Source organism: Glandiceps talaboti, chromosome 15, assembly GCF_964340395.1.
Source record: "Glandiceps talaboti chromosome 15, keGlaTala1.1, whole genome shotgun sequence".
Lineage (NCBI taxonomy): Eukaryota > Metazoa > Hemichordata > Enteropneusta > Spengelidae > Glandiceps > Glandiceps talaboti.
The window spans coordinates 3778916-3799934 of record NC_135563.1 but is presented as its reverse complement, the minus strand read 5'-3'; the positions used below and the strand labels follow the sequence as shown (position 1 = coordinate 3799934).

General features: G+C 32.2%; 1 protein-coding gene and 1 long non-coding RNA gene across 3 annotated transcripts in view; both read left to right on the top strand.

The window, feature by feature from the left end:
* The window catches only part of LOC144446715 (uncharacterized), a 173024-nt gene that overhangs the window by 54815 nt on the left and 97190 nt on the right, over positions 1–21019 (top strand). The gene's annotated exons all lie outside the window — the stretch shown is intronic.
* Positions 1–21019, top strand: part of LOC144446476 (cytoplasmic polyadenylation element-binding protein 2-like) — a 66574-nt gene that overhangs the window by 4198 nt on the left and 41357 nt on the right. For both annotated transcript variants that reach the window (XM_078136245.1, XM_078136244.1), the window contains exon 3: positions 16023–16082. In XM_078136245.1, the coding sequence (XP_077992371.1) occupies positions 16023–16082 (60 nt within the window). The remainder of the gene's footprint in view (positions 1–16022; positions 16083–21019) is intronic.

Below are 21019 nucleotides of genomic sequence, written 5' to 3'. Positions count from 1 at the left end.
CTGGGTAACTGTGTACATGATATCTCAGGGGAAATTATTGAAGATGTAAATTTTGCTATAAATTTCAACCAACCAGAGGATAGTTTGAAATGATGGGCTATTTTATCTCTTGAATACTTGATAGGTTGTCACCAATTTCTTTCTGACACTGTTTGTTTCTCAGTGAACTTTTCACTTTTTGACAGTATGTTCGATGACACTGTGTTTCCATTATAACTTATAAGGACTTTGTAATTATTGTTAATAAAAATAAAAGATAATAAAATAATTGTACATAGATTAGTGGAAATACATAGAATTCATATTTTAAACTGTAAATGTGTGCAATCAAGTGTAACCTAATGGTTAAAATAGTCTAATTTCAAGATAGTACACATATTCTGATCAATGTTTGACTGAAACATGTAGCTCTCATTTTCTGAAACATACAATGGAAAACTATTTTAATAAAATATCTTAACATGAGGTTTTGTTAATAGCTTCACAAATTTCCATTATAATATTTAAATACCACATTTAGATTGCATTAGGTCAGGGAACAAATTGACATACACTGTACTTATTGTATATAGTTTACATTGTCAAATGCTAAATAAATGTACATTTTTTGCACACATTTTGAAATCCATAATATTATATAGTCCATGGAAATGTTCTATCTTTTGTGGTTTTTGGTCCCAAAGGGGTACAGACAACTAGTATTTGAAATATAATTTGCTGATCACATGAGCTAATTTACTATTAAAATTATACCAGTGAATGTTGTACAGCAATATGTGTACTAAAAATATACCATGACTGTGTGACCTTTTACATGCAGAATGTATGTGTGAATGTTCCACTTGTTTGCACAAAGCTAGGGTCAGGAGAAATATACAAGGCAAATTCAATCCAAAACAAAAATGTGCAAGGCAAGGTGATCTCAGTGTAGGAGATTGGTCTAAACTGACATTTTAATCAAAAGACTTAAGACTCAATACATGTAACTGCTTGATGGATTAGTAGAATTATTTGGATATTCCTAGGGTTTCCAGATCAGATTGTGTAAGATGATTGGGTATGTTATATGCAATTTTGAAAAGGTGATGTTGTCCAGCATATCAAGTAACTACTTTGCTTCAATATCTAGTATGCAGACTGGTCAGATATTTGATGATGGTGTTCATATGAACATCTGAATGAGGCAGTATAGAAGGCAAGATGAGGTGATCTGATATGAAAACATTTGGCTAAAATTGTGGAATTATCAAAACTGAATATGTAATTCAGCAAAGACAGGAATTGAATGTAAATAGTAAAATGTTTAGTTTACAATAGAATAATTGCACTTGCCTATAGGTCAGCCAGTTCAAATGGCACTGTGACTTTGTGGTCAGAGGCTTAATGTCAACAACTACTTTGTATACTAGTATTTGATAAAGTAGTTACTAGGTGTCTAGGTGGAAGAGGATATATATATCATATATGTTACCGATGTGGTAAACCATGTACAACATAAAGCCATTTTTGTAATCAGTGAGTCTGAATCGATTGGTTATTTGGCTTCAGTAATACTTCACACTATTACAGAGAAATACAGAAGGAAGGATAGCCACAAAGAAGAGCAAAGTCACCTTGAGCTGAAGTCATTTTTTGACTTTACTTTGGTTTTACTTGATAGATAGTAGTTTCTTGTTGTACTGTGTTTTAATAGTTGTCAGCTTCCAAGGTAAAATTTGAGAATGACCAATGTCAGGTGACAAGATGATTCCCAGTTGTCAATGTGTCATGTGTACTTGCAGTGTCCATAACTAAAAATATGATGATGAAATTTTAAACCATATGGATATTTCTTGAAATGTACAGAACCAAATGATGAACTCCCTCAGTAAAACTGGTTGATTATGAATAAGGTTTTATTTCCCATACTTGGGTACAAGGACATGCAAGAATTCTATGACAGGAAGAATACAAAACAAACATAGCAACTGTGATCTCCTTCATAGATGTTTTAGCTCAAAATGAATAAGATGTATAGTTACAAAGTGTAGTCTATAAAGTGATTAGTTTTTGAAAAAAAGACAGAAACAGTATCGAAGTAACCATGGCTACCCCACAGTAAACATTCTAAAATGACTTAAGTAGTACATCAAGATATTCAGTATTTCATTTGCATACACATTAAAGTTAATTTTTTATAAACCATCTTGAAATTTAGTCAGTTTTCAACAGGCTTTTAGGAAACCACATTAAAAGCTTTGAATGTTACAGAGAATGTCTTCTTTGCTGTTAATTTACAGCACACTGTAGTATTTGAATAGTAGCTCTCCTAATGGATTAGTTAAGTTTGTCCTAAAGTAACTGATGTCACAGTGACAGGTTAATGGATGTGCTTTGGCAATTTAGATAATTTTGACTATCTTTACGTCATTGTAGTAAGAATAGAGATGTTTCTGAATTGCACAACCTAAAATTCCTGTACAATGCTTTTATCCATTTGAACTAAAAGAAAGGCCTGATACATGGATTTCCTGTATCAATGACAAAATGTAATTTTATGTGTTTTCATAGACCTTTTTAATACAACTCAAAAGTATCCATCATTATTAAATGTAGACATTGTCATGAATTAGGATAACTAACTAGAAAACAGTTTTTATTATTTCTTCATCATCAATTTCGCAAAGATCCCATTATAAATGAACAATTTCCATGTTACAATTACACTGTCTCCATCAAATGATTCACTGAATAGTAGTAGTGTAAAGTGTTGTTTTCTCATTCTAGTTCCAACGTGGATGGTTATTTCCACATTCAGAGAAGCTTATTTGTTTGTTCAAATATTTCTGCCAAATCTCTTGGTCATCATCAGCTGTCACCAGTCATGGGTCATGTGACTAGTCATGTGACCATCACCTCCATTGACAGGTGAAGCTGAAGACAGAGATTTGGTCAAAATATTCAAAGAAAAGGTTGCTCTTGGTCTGAAAATGACTTCATTTTATTTTTAAGTCTGAAGTGACCTTTTAAGTCAAAATTTATTTCAATGTTGTACAATAATTGAATTTACTTTTTCACAGACGTAAAATATATCATGGTTCTGTTGATCCAACATCTAAGTGCAAACACTCATCACATTATTTGAAAGCGTGATTGATCATTCTATGAAATATAATTTATTTTAGTGATTTCTATTGTGAGTACTATTTCCTTGTAATGGCCGATGTTTTATTAATCAACATTTGAATACAACTCAATTGAAAATGTAGCAGTAGATGGGGGTGTACGTGTGTATTTAGCATTTACAGTATGGTGGTATTAATCATACACAACAAAATTAACATTTAAATTTGCATATCAAATACCTAAAGAATCATGAATGTTTAATTTACAATGTCTCGGGATCAGCTAAAGAAACAACAAATTTTCATGCAATTGTTTAGTTTGGCAAAAATATGTCAAAACATTGATGAAACCGACATGGATGGTCAACGAATAATGTCAGCAGTAACAAAAATCATCCTGACATACATATAGTGAACAGTCGATATTCTTTATTAGTAACTTGATAAGTTGAACTTTTTAGCAACAAAGGCAACACTGTATTTATTACATATAAAATGGTGGTTAATATGTCATGACGTAACGTATAGTCCTGTGTAGGGGAAGTAATTAATCTAAACTGTATATTAAACTGTCATATGTCATTTAATGATATTAGATTCATTAATTCTCATTGTGTTGCATTGAAAAATGAACTATTATTTATATGAAGATAATATATTCAAATCATGAAAATAATTTGATTTATCTACAGGTATTGTATAATACAATTTCTGACAAATGATGACTTATTTGTTTACAATATCGTTGCTGTTCTCATAAATGATTACCACCCATTCTTTTAATAACTTACAAATATATTTTGTTTTAAATGAATGGCTACATTAACTAATAAACAAGTAAATGCATACAGTTCTTTCATTTCAAATCCTTTGGAAATATAATGTGAAAACCATTCTGAGAAATCTGTTATGGAATAGTGCTCACCAAACCACCTTTTGTACCATATGGCGGCATGGAACTTCATGTGACGAACACCTACATGTAGATACATTTACATGTATAATACACAAAGCTACTTCAGTTGCTGGTACCCTTGTGTTAGTTACTGTTAAATAATGTTCCAGTTCACATCCGGCAGCAAAGGATATTTTTATTCTCAGACAAATTTGTCATTTACATAAAATAGTCAATCACTTATAATAATATTCTCAATTAATATGTCAAGACGACTATTGATACTAATGGTCCTTCAATTACATAACAAAATTACAGAGAAATACATATTTTCAAACTAGCGATAAATGCATAAAAAATATTGTCATACCCCAGTATTGTTCAATTATAGTGCCATCATGTTTACTGTGCTTCCTAAAGGCTTTTTGTGGATGACTATATATCATCATGTCAATGTGAAAATGGGAATATGACAGGTGTTCAAACATTCCTTTACAAATGCTGAGAAGATTACCAATTCTATTCAAATGCAGCATGATAACTGTCAAGTATTACAGTGATATCAACATAATAATACATTGTATGGTGTCACTGCTATAATAATCCAACCACATGAGCAGAGAGTGAGAGCACTTGACCTGTATCGTACCACAGGAACCATAGTGTAAAATATTGCCCTGAAATATATTAGATAGAAAATAGTTATTATGTAAAAGGAGGGAAAAAAGAAAAAATGTGTTCACATAGAACTAGAGTACATGTAAGTGTACCTCTTGATGTCTGCAGTATTGAAGTACAAGTATATATTGTTTCATCTTTACTCTACATGTACACTCAGTATCATAACAACTAGATGCAGAACACAGAATAAAACAGATTACATGTATAACATCACACAAGCCAAGTTATTGTTTTTGAACAGAAAATATGGATTCTCTACCCAGGTCATTCTATGTGTCACAACATCTGTTGTCTACATCACTGGTTATGTGGTGCTCAAAATAGAAGTCAAAACAACTCATATCTGATTTTTCATAAATTATGTTTGAGAAGGTATAATTATATTATTCCCCAACATTTTACTTCATTTGGCTGGAAAATACTCGTGACCAAAGGGTTTTGTCACTTATCTAGTGATTTGTAGAGACAGTGATCTTTAAGTCACTTATTTTCCCTTGCCTGAATGAAAGGAAATATTTGGCATAATATCTAAATGTATGATAATCATATTCATAATAATAACAATATTAATAATCTTGTCCTTTTCTTAGTGAGTGCATGTCGGAGAACTCCTTATCTGATAAGCTCTGTCGCCCAACAACTTTGATAGATAACTCTAACTCTACCTTCTTCATTCTGCATTGGAGTCTTGCCAAACTAATCATGGTAATTCTTAGGATTACATGTAGGTCCTCGACTAATGTTAATAATCTGAAAATGTGAAAATGTCACAGTTCATAGATTTTATCATTGTGCTGGTCCTACTATATGAATTATTACTTCAATTTCAAGCTGTGTGTAAAATACCTGATTGAATAATATATTATTATAAATATATTACAATTTTATATATTACAATTTTGATTGTCAGTTTAGATGAATTTGTTATTTGCAGCATTACTCTTAGTCTTAAAACCAACTTCTTTTCTTCATTTTTAAGACAGATTTGCCCAGCCTCGTTTTTAACCAAAGTATACAAGGTAATTCAGTCACAAAGACAAGTCTTATCCAGATTTTGTCCATATGTGGTGTACAGACATAATATTTGATACCTCCAGTTGTGTACGTGCATTAAGAATCTCACAATCTGATAATTTAACTTCCAATACCAGTAGAATTATTGTGCACTGGAATATACGAATATTGTGTTCATGTATACATTTGTATTACATATTTACTGATTCATTCTATAATAACTTTTGATTTTAGAAAAAGTTGGAGAATGAAAAACTCATTATTTGTTATCTGCCATGACCATGAGTTTTGGATATGTCCCAATCTGATTAAAATTTGATGTATTGCACACTTCGCGATTTCTTTTTGGCTGTTACATTTACTGTCGTTTGTTCTTTTGTGAGTGCTCAGTGCTCATTACATACAACTGACACCATAGGCGTTCCCGTACCAAATCTCGTACTTATGAGTAGCCAATCAGAATCCGTCTTACCACTCAACATTCAAAATTGAAAGAAAGAGAACCACCAAACAATAATGATAACATTGTTGACTGTGCTCTATGCGCATGCTGTTTTTGAACAGAGCGCTCTGAAGAAATGTACCCATATGTTTCGGCACATTAAGTGTTCTCATTTGTTGACAAATGACATACCAGCCAAAAAGAAATCGCGAAGTGTACATTACATCGGATTTTAAACAGATTTGGCATTTCCTAATATTACCAACTGAATGGCCTATGTGCAGAATTACATGTTGTTGAAATTTTCATACAGAATCCATATTGATTTAAACTGATTTTCAAAAACTACCAACCATTTTTCTTTAGCTAAAACAACAATATTGTACAGTTTTTCAACTCTTGATATACATGTACATTATTTTCAGAGTGCTTCGATATCTTGATCAATGAAACATACTGCAGTGTTTTATGAAGTTTAAAGTTATTTTTATGATTTTCAATTAAATATTATCCCTCAATATTATTCTCTGTTTAGCTAATGACATTATGAATGACCTAGGGGGCCTTGTCACTACTAGTGATTTGATGAGTAGTGAAATGTCCTGTCAAAATTATTTCTTGGCTGAATGGAAAAAAAATATTGGAGATGATTCAAGCATAATTTATGGAAAATTGGTAAAAAATGGTGATTTTGAATGTTTTGACTCATACTTTGAGTCCTGCAGAACCAGTAACATAGACATGGGTTGTCAATTTGTCATGATGTAGAATGACCAGTGTATATAATCCATATTTCCTGTTCAAAGACAATAACTTGGCTTGTGCATGATATAATAATAATTATTCCAAGACAGAGAAGATTGTCATTTGCTGAATATCTAATAGTAATAGTGTACATGTCAGAAGCATATTTTAAATATTATTGTATGATTACATGAGATCTATAAGATAATAACAAATTATCATCTTATTTTACATACTAAAATATTGACCAAAAGCATTAAAGGATTTGAAAAATTGACCACACAAATCAACTGTGCAGATTATCTAAATCGGAAAATGAGAGTTTAGAAAAATATACTCATTTATTACAAATAAGAATAGCAAGATATTGTTATTACTGTATTATTAGGTCATTTTAAAAATTCTTGCAGAATATGCAGTGAGACAGTCTGCAAACTATGGGGGAGGTGATAGTGTATTCTTGCCTCCAAATTTATATTTGCACACAAGTACAATTTTATATTTACCAGCTGATATAAAGTACATAGAACAGACTACATGAATGTACAATGTATATCAACAAATACATATTTACAATTCAAACAACTGCACATGTTGCACTCTTGAATGATCCTTCTATGTTATTGCTATTGTTATCTTGAAAGCTTAATGTTGCATGATAAGGTAATTTTTCTTCCACTTATATTGTAATAATCCTTCAGATTCTGGGTCACATTGAGTCACTTGAGTACACACTCCTGTTATAGCAAACATTGGCTTTTGTGAGGCCTTCTTTTAGGTGATAACTTAAGTGTTGATACAGTTTTGTATTGACTGGCAGTTACAGTAATATTCAAATGCTGGATAGGTTTTATCCAACCTAACCACAATGTTGAATTAATTCAACTAGTATTTAAACTTGGGATGTATTTCGCCAAATTTTGGACACATTTTGGGGGTAATTGTTCTGAATGAAATAAAATCCTACATTGTATGTCAAAGCAAAATTGCTTGCAACAAATATAAACATGAAAGATAGATATATTGCTTTGGCCTGTTTACTATGATATTTTTTGTTGCATGTCATTATGTTTGAGGAATCAAGTACCATATTGTGTCTCATTTAGTCATTATAAGGTTACATTTGCATGTAGGATTTTGATTCATATTGGTAATGTTATTTTCATTTATCATACAAAAAAACATACAGATCTGCAGACAATATTGCCGGATTCAGGCAGACATCAAACGGAAATTATTTTTTGTCATGAGTCCTCAAAATTGAAACAAGCATGCCTGGTACATGATTTTCATGCATGTATATTTGCAAGTAGTTGTTCCATCCAATAAATTACTTGTATTATGGTGAAACAGGAAATGGGAATTTATTAATTAACTAGGTACCATCATACATTTGTAGGTGCCTTGAATACCCAATACTTTTATAAATAGTAGGTACGGTACACACATGCCTTCAAAAAACAACAACTTTTGGATAAGAATGTACTATGATCTGTCAATTGCTATGACAGAACCCCATGACACATGAGTGCCAATGTGACATACTTGGGCTATTTGCATGAGTGCTTGCAGTCTTCTCTGATATCATACTTTCATAAGCGTAATATTATGAAGAGGACATGATGACTTTAGTAGCTCCCAATGGGCAATGCCTGGAGGAGGCTATTACATTGGGTTCTGTCTGTCTGTCTGTCCATCCATCCACTCTCATTTCTCGGATATACATCAGTCTACAATGTATTTTAGCCAGACTTGGCACAAAGGTAACACACTATCTGGGACATGTATGCACATCAATTACTTTGCAACCTTGACCTTTATGGCAAAATGGCAGCCATATTTTTGATGAGCACATTTTGCTCTATATCTCCAAAAGTTTGATCCATACAAACACCTTTCAAGTGTCTACCCCACATTATCCATGTTTAAGCTTTTTAACAATGCCTTAACCTTTGACCTTGGCTAAAATTGTCAAGGTCAATAGCCAAAAGCTGTCTTCCTACCATAACACAAGAATTTGGATGCACACGACTCCATAAAGTATCAACATCCATATTTAGAGGTGAACTTTCTTTTTATACCTTGACCTTTGACCTTGACCAACATGTTCCTGGTCTAGAGCAAATTGCACAATAACATATGAAGTTGTATATATGCAAAGTAGAACTATTTCATCCTTATCAAATGAGCTGATCATGACTATATTGGATAGCCAGGGACAAGATCCTGATCCTTCTATTGATGTTCAATAAGAATAAAGGTTATCAAATGTCATCTTATCATTTCATGGAATCCTGAAACTAAGTTATCCCTCCACTGATATACCCACAAATCTATTTATACATACTTAAGTCTTCAGTATTAAAGACTGCTGGGTTTTCAACATTGTTAACCTCATCTCAGTAGATTTAGGCTTTAAAGCTTTCTGTCATTCCAGAATTATCAAAAAGTACTCAAAACAGTCAAGTGGCAGATTGTGGAGTGATTTGGAAGCTTGGCTTCAGTACAAACATGCTTGTCAGTTGAGATTGAAAAGTCCAGGAAATGAATGGCAAGAGCATCAGGATTATTAGTGATGCATTTCAAATCAGATAAACAAACAGATCAAATTGATTGTATGGATGATTATTTGTTCAGAAGTTGTTTTTCTCTGTTTGCATTGCGCTATTGACTTGAGTTTAGCAATACACCAATCGTGAAAAACAGTACAGATTCACTACAGCTTGAACACTAAAGTTGATCAGGTGCAGAAAAATGAAATTATGAATTTACTTGGATTTCTTAATTTCTTTTTAATTTTTTTAATGATCAAAAAAAAATTCCCTTGGAAGTTGGATGTTTACAGCTAATGTAGTTACAATGTAGGATGGAAAGCAACTGTATATATACCCTACATGTAAGTGGTATATATATCTACCAAATGAGTTGAAATGAGTTAACAATTACATTTGTAACTCAAAGCCATGTACAACTGAACAAAATGTTATGCTGTATCAGGGTTTTGCCTTAAGGTTTGGGAGCCCAGGTAACAGAGCAGGGATGTGTAGTAAAATTTACATAGATTTCCATATATATTCCTTTTACCTTAATGTTGTTTGGACACCACAGTAAAACACCTGAGGAACTCGGGCATATTTTACACATTGTACTTAGTTCCCCGAACAAAATCTATGTACATGTACATTTATATACATGTACATGTATGTTTGCACTTACAGGTATGTAACATAATGACACTCCTTTCTGAATAAATAAATGATGAACCAGTCTCCATCATCTGAGAATTATTCCATCCTCACTTTAGTGAGGAAATCTAGAGAAAATATGAGAACATCGTCCTTTAGAAGCACAGATTGATTTATCCCCCCTCCTCCCTCACCAAAGGAGCTATTATAATCGATCCATCCATAGTATGTCATTTCCCTGACATGCAATATCCAATTTGATTCAAACCTTGCACAAAGGTGGTATATCATATGGGACATATGTATGTCACTTTGTTTTGTGTCATATGCAAATTTGACCAATGGTGGCCATGTTTGTAGTTAAAATTCAATATTTATTGTATATTAAAGAAACTTCATTTTATGTGTACTGTCGTGGGCAATCTTTCTCTAAGGCCCTTGACCATTTCCCATGATCTTGACCTTAAGGTCAATTTAGCAAAATCAAGCTATTTCTTGCATATCATGCTATTAGTATTCACTTAGTGGTAACTGGTCTTTCATATCTTGTTGAAAGGTGATACAAAACAAGGGACACACACATATGCATGATGTTGCTGCTTCTCTATCTTATCTTCCTGAATAGTGCCTATATTTAGAGTGAAATTCACCAGTTGTACAGTAGTTTAAGAACAAAAGAGACATATTGAAGTACATTGTACCTGTCCCTATATTACTAGTTGTGACCTGTCTATATTAGCATCTACATTTGACCCTGATTTACTTCCAAGTCACACCTTGACAACAACATTTTCATCCATTTGAGTACATGTATGGGGGTGGTGGGGGGGGGGGGGGGGGCATGCCTCATCTACAAAGACTTGTTTCATGTTTACTATGCAATCATTATGTTCTCTTCAAAAATATGGCTTTAAATGTCAGTTTGTTTGAAGGTGCTTCAAACAAGATAATTATCTGATAACCCAGAAGGTTGTATTCTTTGAAATGTATTGTAGTGATGATCACATCATTAGAGATGACACCCAGTACATGTCCATGTCCATTCATTAATTACGCCTATACATGTATGTGTTGTGCTATACTTTATACTAGGTCTATGGCCAGCAACTCAAGTTATTCAATCCGACATATATATTGAATTGCTCTAGATTATAAAACCTCTGTGAAATAAATGGCTTTTATGTTGACTGCCTAGCAACTATTACTAATGAGAAAATGTAAGCAGTGTTGTCATGGCATATACAAATTTAAATTGAAGTGCTGGTTTGTTTGAAATAGTTTGTATTATGATTTACATATATCCATTTGGAGAGACGTGTGTCTTCAATGTAAAGTCGCATTAACCTTTCTTTATCGATATATTAACCCCTGTTTCATTTTCTTTTGATGAAAAGCACAACTAAGGAAAGAAACAGCATTTCATATAATTTGTAAAAGCACAACTGTATACTTTCCTTGCATGCAATCTGTACATGTACATGTATGTATGTGTATAGTATAGGGTCTAGTTTTTGACAGCTGTCTGTAACAGTGTAAGAATTAGTCATTTACTTTTTGATGATTTTTGAAAGCCACAAGTACAAATTCTTCAAAGATTTTAAAAAGTACACATAGCAATAATTTGTGCCTTCCCGATAAGTTTATCAGATTTCTGACTCCGTGTACTTAATTATATTAAACAACATTTATGGGTGAAGGTAAAGAAGAAACAAGTCTCAATGGATCAATATTTTGATAATAAAACTTTTCTGTTCTCATAAGTTTTATTCCTTACATTGCACTATCAATCGCAAAATATGACAGTTGTGTGCCTGAAAACTTAAATTGCGGGTACTGGTGGTCTGAGACTTACATGTACATATATGTATACAGGTAAAATGACATGTAGCCAATGTTGATGCCTAGTCAGTATATGTATTAGGTACATGTACATGTAGATGTATATATGATACTATGACAGAACCTGATGGCACTCGAGTGCAGATGTGGCATACTCTGGGTATTTGCACAAATGCTTGCATGCGTGTAAAGAATGGAAATGCAGTAGAAAGCACTACACAAGTGTAAATACCTCTGAGTACCCACACTGGGTCTAATTAATGCAACATGGGTTCTGTTATTATTACATTGTTTATCTGAAACAGCAAATTTGCATAAAAATCATACTGTGTGATCATGTGATTTCCTATACAAGAAATAAACACATACTGCTCATTTGCATATCAATTGAATACAAGTATGCAATGATAATATTTTTGGTATTTCACTACCACTAGTATGAGAACACACTGGTGCAAGTAATCACTGGTACATAATTATGTAATAATATTATAGTGTATGTGTAGATGTATGTTGTATATGGAGCATATTACAAAAACATCCATTTGTTCGAGCTGAATACTGTTATCCATACATGTACATGTAAAGTGTATACGTGCAGAATACTATCTAGTCAATATTAAATCTTGACAATTTCAATATGTGATGAGAAACAGTGCACAAAGACTACCTTTTTGGTGAAATTCATCCATCCACATGTTAGCAGAATGCCATTTACTAGATCTAGGCAATAAATCCATACTGTTGCATACACATACACATATAAATATGAAATATTGTTTTCAATACCCATCGATTGTACATAGCCACCAATACAAAATGATGAAGTTCAAGTAGTACAGTGCACTGTATGCAGAATACCAGTTTGTCTACATGTATGTATATATATATACAGCTAGTGTTTTTTCACTACATCATCCAACCAATATCAAAGTCCAATCAATTTCCATTGAATGGATGGATGGATGGATGGATGGATGTATGTAAAATGTGTCGGAAATTAATGTCAGAAATTTGTCTCACATACAATGTATCCTTAGGATATTTAACTATAACTAGTGATATTTCAGTCTTCCAATTGGACTTTCAACCTGACATTTAAAACATTTAAAAATAAATGACTGCATTTAAATGTTAAAAAAAGAATGATATTAAAGATCATAATCATTGTATCTTTGGCACAATCCAAATAATTAGTACTTTCCCCACGCAGCATTGTAAAAATATTGACATCATAATGGTGTGTGAAACATAGCTATTAATCTCAAGTTGACAGACTATGTATAACACCTCAGGTTGAATTGTAAGATAAAGGCATTAGTCTGTGATGTTCATAATTGATGCATTGAAATTTGAAATATTCAAAATGTCAAAATAAATTGCACCAAAGTGTTTGGCAAACATCCAATTTAAATCTCATTTCCCACAATGCACTTGTGTATTAAGCATATTGTGTGTTGACAAAATAATAAGTATTTTTTTATTTTTTCATATTTATTCATATGTATATATATATATATATATATATATATATATATATATATATATATATATATATATATATATATATATATATATATATATATATATATATATATATATATATATATATATATATATTATTTATTTATTTATTTAATAATGTTCATATATTGAAGATATAACATTTATACATGTATCTCAGAATTTGACATGTACATGTATTGAGAACAGCTGAGGTTGTATTTTGTAAATTATTAGCTTATAGTTTACAACTTTGGAATAGGAAACAGATTGGAATTATTTCCATTGTTTGCTATCAGCTGTGAACTACATGTACACATATTTACTAAAAGCTAATATCAAATTTGAATATACCTACATCATACATGTTCACAAAATAATTTATGTGATTCATGTTAAAGGTCTCTCTTTGCAATTGATGAAAGCAATCCATACTTTTTTGTCCTACACTTTTGTCAGATATATAGTACCCTTTCAAATTATTCTTTCCATTAAACTGTACTGTACATGTATATTACATCACACTGTACATGTACATGGATGATGTGGTGCTTGTGTTGTAACTCATCAACCAGAATTAGCAAGTACAATACTGTCCCTTGACTACTTAATCCCAGTTTCTGGTCATCTCAAAGGAAAGACTGTTTATTATATGCTATGGATTTACTGCTCATTTTCGCAAACCAGAGCAGATATTTCTTCCACGACATTGCGAAATATTAATATCAATATCTTGACGGTACATCTTGGACGATGCCGTAAAAGAGGCTAGGGTTTACGATGATGTTGCCATGTTACATTTGACAATAGCAATGTTTTGCAGTCAAAAAATATTAAAGTAATTTCTAAGAAATTTCTTTGATCGGACCTAGCAACTGGTAGTGACTGAATACCAGAAAGGAGACTGTACATGTTTGTATGATCATCGATTTAATACAAATTCAAGAAGAATGCTTGTGTTATTATACCCTAAAGTGGCACTGTGACAGTAATATTCATGTAGACCCACTTTTTGGCTAAGTCAATGCACAAAATACACATATATCTTAAACACTACACGCTTATTTAGGAACAAATTGGCATCAGAACAACATGATATGGATGCTTGGGTGTTTTCTGTAATTTTTTGGAAACCAAAAAATTATATCATGTCTTTTCAGAAAATTCCTATCTGAATACCTGATGAGTACTCTTACTAACATTTGCTGAACATAGTAGTTAGAATAATGAAACAAGAATAATGACTGAGTTACGAACTTTACCCCTGTATAATAAGATGATGTTTTAGTATACGGAGATTTAGCGATGTGTATCACATTATGATTATAATTGTAAGTTTTATTTTCACACAAAAGACTTAGGATGAATTTTTAATTTTTTGGTAAACAATATGGCTATGCAAATTTTGCTATACCATTGTCAAAAGAAACTTATTGGAAGTAAGTTAAAGTTACAATATAGGAAATATCCACGTGGCAGATGTCTGCATGTTCATGTAAACATATGGTTTACAGCATCAAATTGTAGATACTGTGTCAGCTGGCAGGCTACTATACATTGTATTTACATGGAATATCTGCATAATAATGGATTAAAGGGAAGTAAACACAGTGAAGTGAATACTCATGGCTACTTATCATCTGATATTTTAACTTAAAGCACTTGTTATATTTTGTGTTCTTATTGATTTAACATTTTATAGTGTTCTTTAAAGAACAGAAGTTGTATGATGTATTTTGTGTCTATTTTTTCTGGACAGTGATATACTGTTCATGAACCTCTGACTGACATCTCATTTTTGGCAATATATATCTGGCATACACATTCATGCAATTAGATTTTTGATTGCCAGATCTGAATTTTTAAATTAACATTTGTTTTCATATGAAATCAGAATGTCATTCAGTAAGGCAAAAATTTGATTAAAACTGTTATTCATTTCAAGATTAGAAAATGTGATAATGCATTTGTTGGTGGGATCACAGTGATAGGAAATGTTAGGTACAGTTGAATAATGAGTTAGTCTTTGGCAATAATTGCAACTATCTCAAATGATGTACATGAATATCTTTAACTTCTTTTTCCAGCTTTTGGTAAAGTTCTATATTTCTATTTCTTGACTGTGTAATTCAATCTTCTGTTTATTTATGACACAATGTACAATGTACCTGCTATCTAAACCTAACAATTATAGAAGTTATTATGTAACTAATAATCATTATGACAACTTTAATCTTGTCCAACTATGATTCATGATGTTCATTTTGTGTCATGATTCTTTAAGAATAAGTATAACTGCATTCATTTACAGTATCTGCATACTACATGTGTTTGTGTCAGGATGTACATGTACTATGCATATATTATAAAAATACATCAGTAATACATATCTCTATTTCATTGTTTGTCAATATCTATGCATCTATGTATTATTTCTTTGTGTCTTTTTTCCTCTATTTGTCGATAGTGGAATGTATTTATTCAACATTGTCACTTTCTTGTGGTGGCATAAATCATGTGTCTTTCTTTGTGGTTTATTAATGAGCCTTTACAGTCCAAGGGTCATGTCATGTACTTGATGAAATGTGTAATGAATGGAAATATTTATTTTGCAGTTTCACTGGTCCCTTCCCATTGGCAACTATTGTTGGATTCATCAAGAGTTAAACCCCAAAGTAGGTTTCAAAAATCAACAAATATTTTCTCTTTCATATCATATTATATATACAGTAAGGAAACAATACTTAATTATACCATTGTAAGCAATCATCAATGCTGATTTCATCTATTGTTTCAATCATGATAAACTTTCTTAAAGGCATATTTTGGTCTTAAAGGTGAAAGGGAATAATTCATGCTGCAAAGTGAATCACATGGGTAAAATATCATTGATGTTATGTTGGCAACTCTTGTATATTTATATGTATGGTGATAAGGCAATAGTAAGCTCTAGCTTTCTTGTTTGCCCTTGTCAGCAAGATAACACCTGAGAACTTCAGAAGTTCAACTGAATACATATAAAAAAGTGTGATGTTTTCAGTAGTATGTGATACATCCAGTGTAAATTTCATGTATTATTGCTATAGACCACCAAGGTGTCCTCATATCAACAGCTCACTGTTGTCACAAAAGATAAGGATGGTGTTACAATGTATACATTGACAGTCTTCAGGTCAGACTGCTTACGTATTTATGATATCAAACCATCCCATTGTCAGTCAGGATCATGTCATTCCTCATCGATTACAGTTCAATGCAACAAAATTGAAGACAAGTAAAACAAGTTTCATATGATATGGCTAGTGTCCTGTTACCCACAGATGGATACTATTTCTAGACCACTGCATCATCCCTGCCACCTCATTATAATTTTGACTGAAAATTGTGAAATAATGAAATGTTCAAAGCATTATTAGACTAGTAGACTCCTTTTCATGAGCACAACTAAACATATATGCAAGGTTTAGATGCACGCATGCACATGTGCGCGCGCGCGTGCGCGCGCGTGTGTGTGTGTGTGTGTGTGTGTGTGTGTGTGTGTGTGTGTGTGTGTGTGTGTGTGTGTGTGTGTACATGTATGTGTGTACATTTTGTATTTGTTTTCATGTATGTGTTTGTATGCCCATGTGATGTGTTTGTGTGTCATTTTGGATTTAATACTAATAGACTTTTGTAAACACCAGCATTTCTTCACCTAGTTATTCGTGGAGTCAATATTCACATCAATAGGCCACCAACATAATATTTTAAAAAAATATAATTACCTCATGGAAGGCACTGAAAATTTATGATGATTAAGATTTATTGTTTGCTGACACAGTGAAGGATGATACCTCTGAACTCATGGTTGTATTAAGATAAAGTACTTAAAACATAAGCATTTTCAATGGAAGTAATTAATTGTGATATTAAACTTCTCTTGATATGGTAAAACATCAAAGGATCTATCTGTAAATTTAGTTGCTCTCAGTTTGTTGTAAATGGACATATCAAACGAAATGAAATTCATTGTCAATAGTGTTGATGCCACAAAAAATAAACCATTCTTTCTGTGAAATCTGATACATTAATATCTACATGTATATGACTTGGTGCATTGCCCAATACTTAGTAAGTTATTATTAGTCCCCACCGAACGAAGTCTGGGACGGGAACTTATGGATTGGGTTCCGTCCGTGAGTGCGTCCATCTGTCCGTCCGTCCGGAGCTGTTTTTTTTTCAAACTTGGTACAGGGGCAACATACTATGGCATACATATGCACGTCAATTTGTTTCATGATACGATCCAATATGGCTGCCTGGCAGCCATTTCGTTTGCGGATTTTCCATGTCCAAACCCATAACTCAGACATGCTTGAACAGATCTCATTCAAAGTTGGTATTAGCACAGTGTTCTATGACATACATGTGCATATCCATTTTCGTCATGATGCAATCCGATATGGCTGCCTGGCAGCCATTTTGTTGGTGCAGTTTTCATGTCCAAAGCCATAACTCAGACATGCTTGAACAGTCCCCCTCCCCCCATACCGACCCATCCTTTATTATTGAATGGTTTATTCCATGACGTCATCTTGAAGAGTAGGCATGTCCCATGTCCAACGAGGAGACACAACATGAGTAGGCATGTTCCATGTCCAAAGAATATTACTAGCGCACTCAAACATATCTGTACTATGACTATGAAACATGCCACATTCCATACCAATCCTCACCCTTAAAACAACCATACATGTACAATGTATGAGGCCAAACAACATTAACCAGGTTTGAAAATGACAACATAAACTGCCAGTTCCTTAAAACTGCCAGTTCCTTAAAACCCCATCATAGCGGGGACTATGTCATTCTCAATGACTTGTTTTATTAATGTCTGACCTAAAGACTTAAAGTATTAATACAGAAAAAATGGCTTGAACAATAATGTCTTGAGACCTACACACATTTGTGTACATGAAGGTCTCAGACCTCCATGTACATTTATAACTTGATATTCATGGTATTTTACAGAATTGGTGTAAATCTTTTACATGTCAATCAGAAAATGATGTGGAACACTGCATTTTGAAATATTAATTGTGAAGAGGAAAAGTGGATGCTTGAGTTAGCTCAAGTGACACTTTCACTGATTTCAGTGGAGATATTCACTTGAAGCTCTACATAATATAAAATTTTCAAATATACAGTATGTGGTTCATAAAGCAGGGAAAAGAATCCATTCATTCAAAAAGCATTAAAGCATTCCACAGCTAACATTACTTATGGGAAGAACAGGAAGGAGATGTATTAAATCTTTAATTTCTGTTACTTCTTAAAAATTACTTATTAAAATTGAAAACTATCAGCTCTAATTCTCAGTACCTGTAATAGTATTTTACCTCATGGTAGAGGGTCAAAATAGAACAAAAAGGTAGACTTATGGTACTCTCATGCATCCAGATTGAATGAAAGTCACGGTTACAAGGAAGAAATTGAGTGGTTGTTATGTCTCACGTAGATGTTAAAATTCTATTTCAGGTAATGAGGATTGTTGACTTCATCATTTTGGTAAATGACAGATAACAAATGACAAATGTATATCTTGAAGGTTTCATAAAGTTGTGTAATTTTGACACCTCTTCACATACTGTCAATAAGTTGTAAGATTACTTTCATTTGTGATCAGATTACACTGTATGTGGTGTGAATATTGTTGTATATCTAAGTATGTGTAGCTGCTTTTGTCAAGGCAGCATCAAGTTTTCTTCATTGTGCCCACTAGAAATATTTTCAAATTTACAATTTGTAAATGTCAGCAGTGTGCAGCTAATATCAAACTGAGTGTGTTTTTTGATGATGGCTACAACTACAAGCAAATTGGACTGTTATACTTTAACAGCAACAGTAACCTCCCCACAAAAAAAAAGAAATCTAAAGAGCTCATTTTTTATTTTATTGAACATTAATCTACATGAATCCATTAGTAGGGATATATAGGAAAATTCTATACACGTATTGTAAGAGAATCACTGTATTGCTTTTGTTTTTATAATAATTATGATAGTGTGTCATTGTGTATGTGGGATTTCAAGATTAGTACATGTATGTTCAGAATGAATATTTCGTAATACTAGTATTACTACACTCAAAACTGTTTGACGACAACAAACATATGTGCTAGTTTGAATGTGAACTTCAAGCTCAGCTTATAAGCTTTCACTCAAATGAAAATACTTACAGGAATATTTCTGACATTGTTTTTGTACGTATGATAAATTTTTATCTTCAACTCATTTATAAGTTATATCTTAGTACCCGGTTTTAGTACAGTCAATTGCATGTGATAGTTAGGTATGGTTTGAAATAGAATATGAATATCTTTTAAAAATGCAGGAAATATTTTTGTCCAAAATATTCACACAGCTTGTGCCCTATTATTAAGTTACATCAGATCATAAAGTCTTACTAAAGAGGATGTCTAAATACATTTATGATGTAAGAGAAAATGTCCTCATTCCAAAAAAAGCTTTTTAAAAAACAGCTTATGTTTCATGATTAACCCATCATAGAGCATAAAGTCCTCACACTCCTGGAATTACGTGAAATAGATATTACATATTTTAGATAAATACATATACATGTCTAAATGTATGTCTGGCTGTATGATAATAGATAATTAACATTGTGACCTATGTACCATAGTTTTTAGTATCCTAGAATGTAATGAACAGTAGTTCATGTTTAATGGTAATGATAAATGAGTGTACAGTTTTAATGTGCTCATATTCAGAAGTCATAATATATTATACTGCCACTGGATATTAACCACAAATTTGTCAGTCATTTTCTCTCAACTAAACAAGATTAAAATATCAGAGCATTATTTTCGTTTTTACAGTAAGTTTGCATTTATGTTTAATTTTAATTTTCATTCTGTGTGATCATTCATTAACGCTACATACATGTAACAAGCAATACTTAAACTAGATGATTAATTGAATTTGTGTAGGTCAGCCCATGATATCAGACCATATTGTATTAATCTGATCTTGACTAATAATTTCTACAAAATATTAATGTTTAAGCAGTATACCTCTATTTTTAAAGAAATTTTTTAATTTTAAATGTGTATCCTGATGCTAGCAATATTATTGGATGAATTATAGGAAAAACAGTCAATCAATATTGTTAAAATAATGAATTTAACATGCACATATGTGGCAAGCTAGTAGTGGGTGTGTGTTGTATTTCATGTACTATGCTTTACTAGTAATGCACTCAATTTGTGAAGGTCAGACTAGTCAAGTAGGAAATGAACTCTGGGGGTGTGTCCTTTGTTTGTCACTGTTTTAGATTGTCAGTGAAGTACTTATTATCAATTTCATGAAGATATTCATTTAAATCAAAGTCTTGTTCTTATACCAGTTTGTATGCTTGTGTTTTTGATGATCTGAAAACGACTGGCCGTTTAATAGTTGCCTCACAAAGTTTGGGTATTAATATGAAAACAAAGAATAGAAATTATATCAAACTGAAATAAAATCATAAAAGACTAAAAAAATACAGCATCTAGTCTGAGATGTAGTCTTTTCTTTAATTAAATTGAGGTTAGGTATACTTTATTGTTTATATT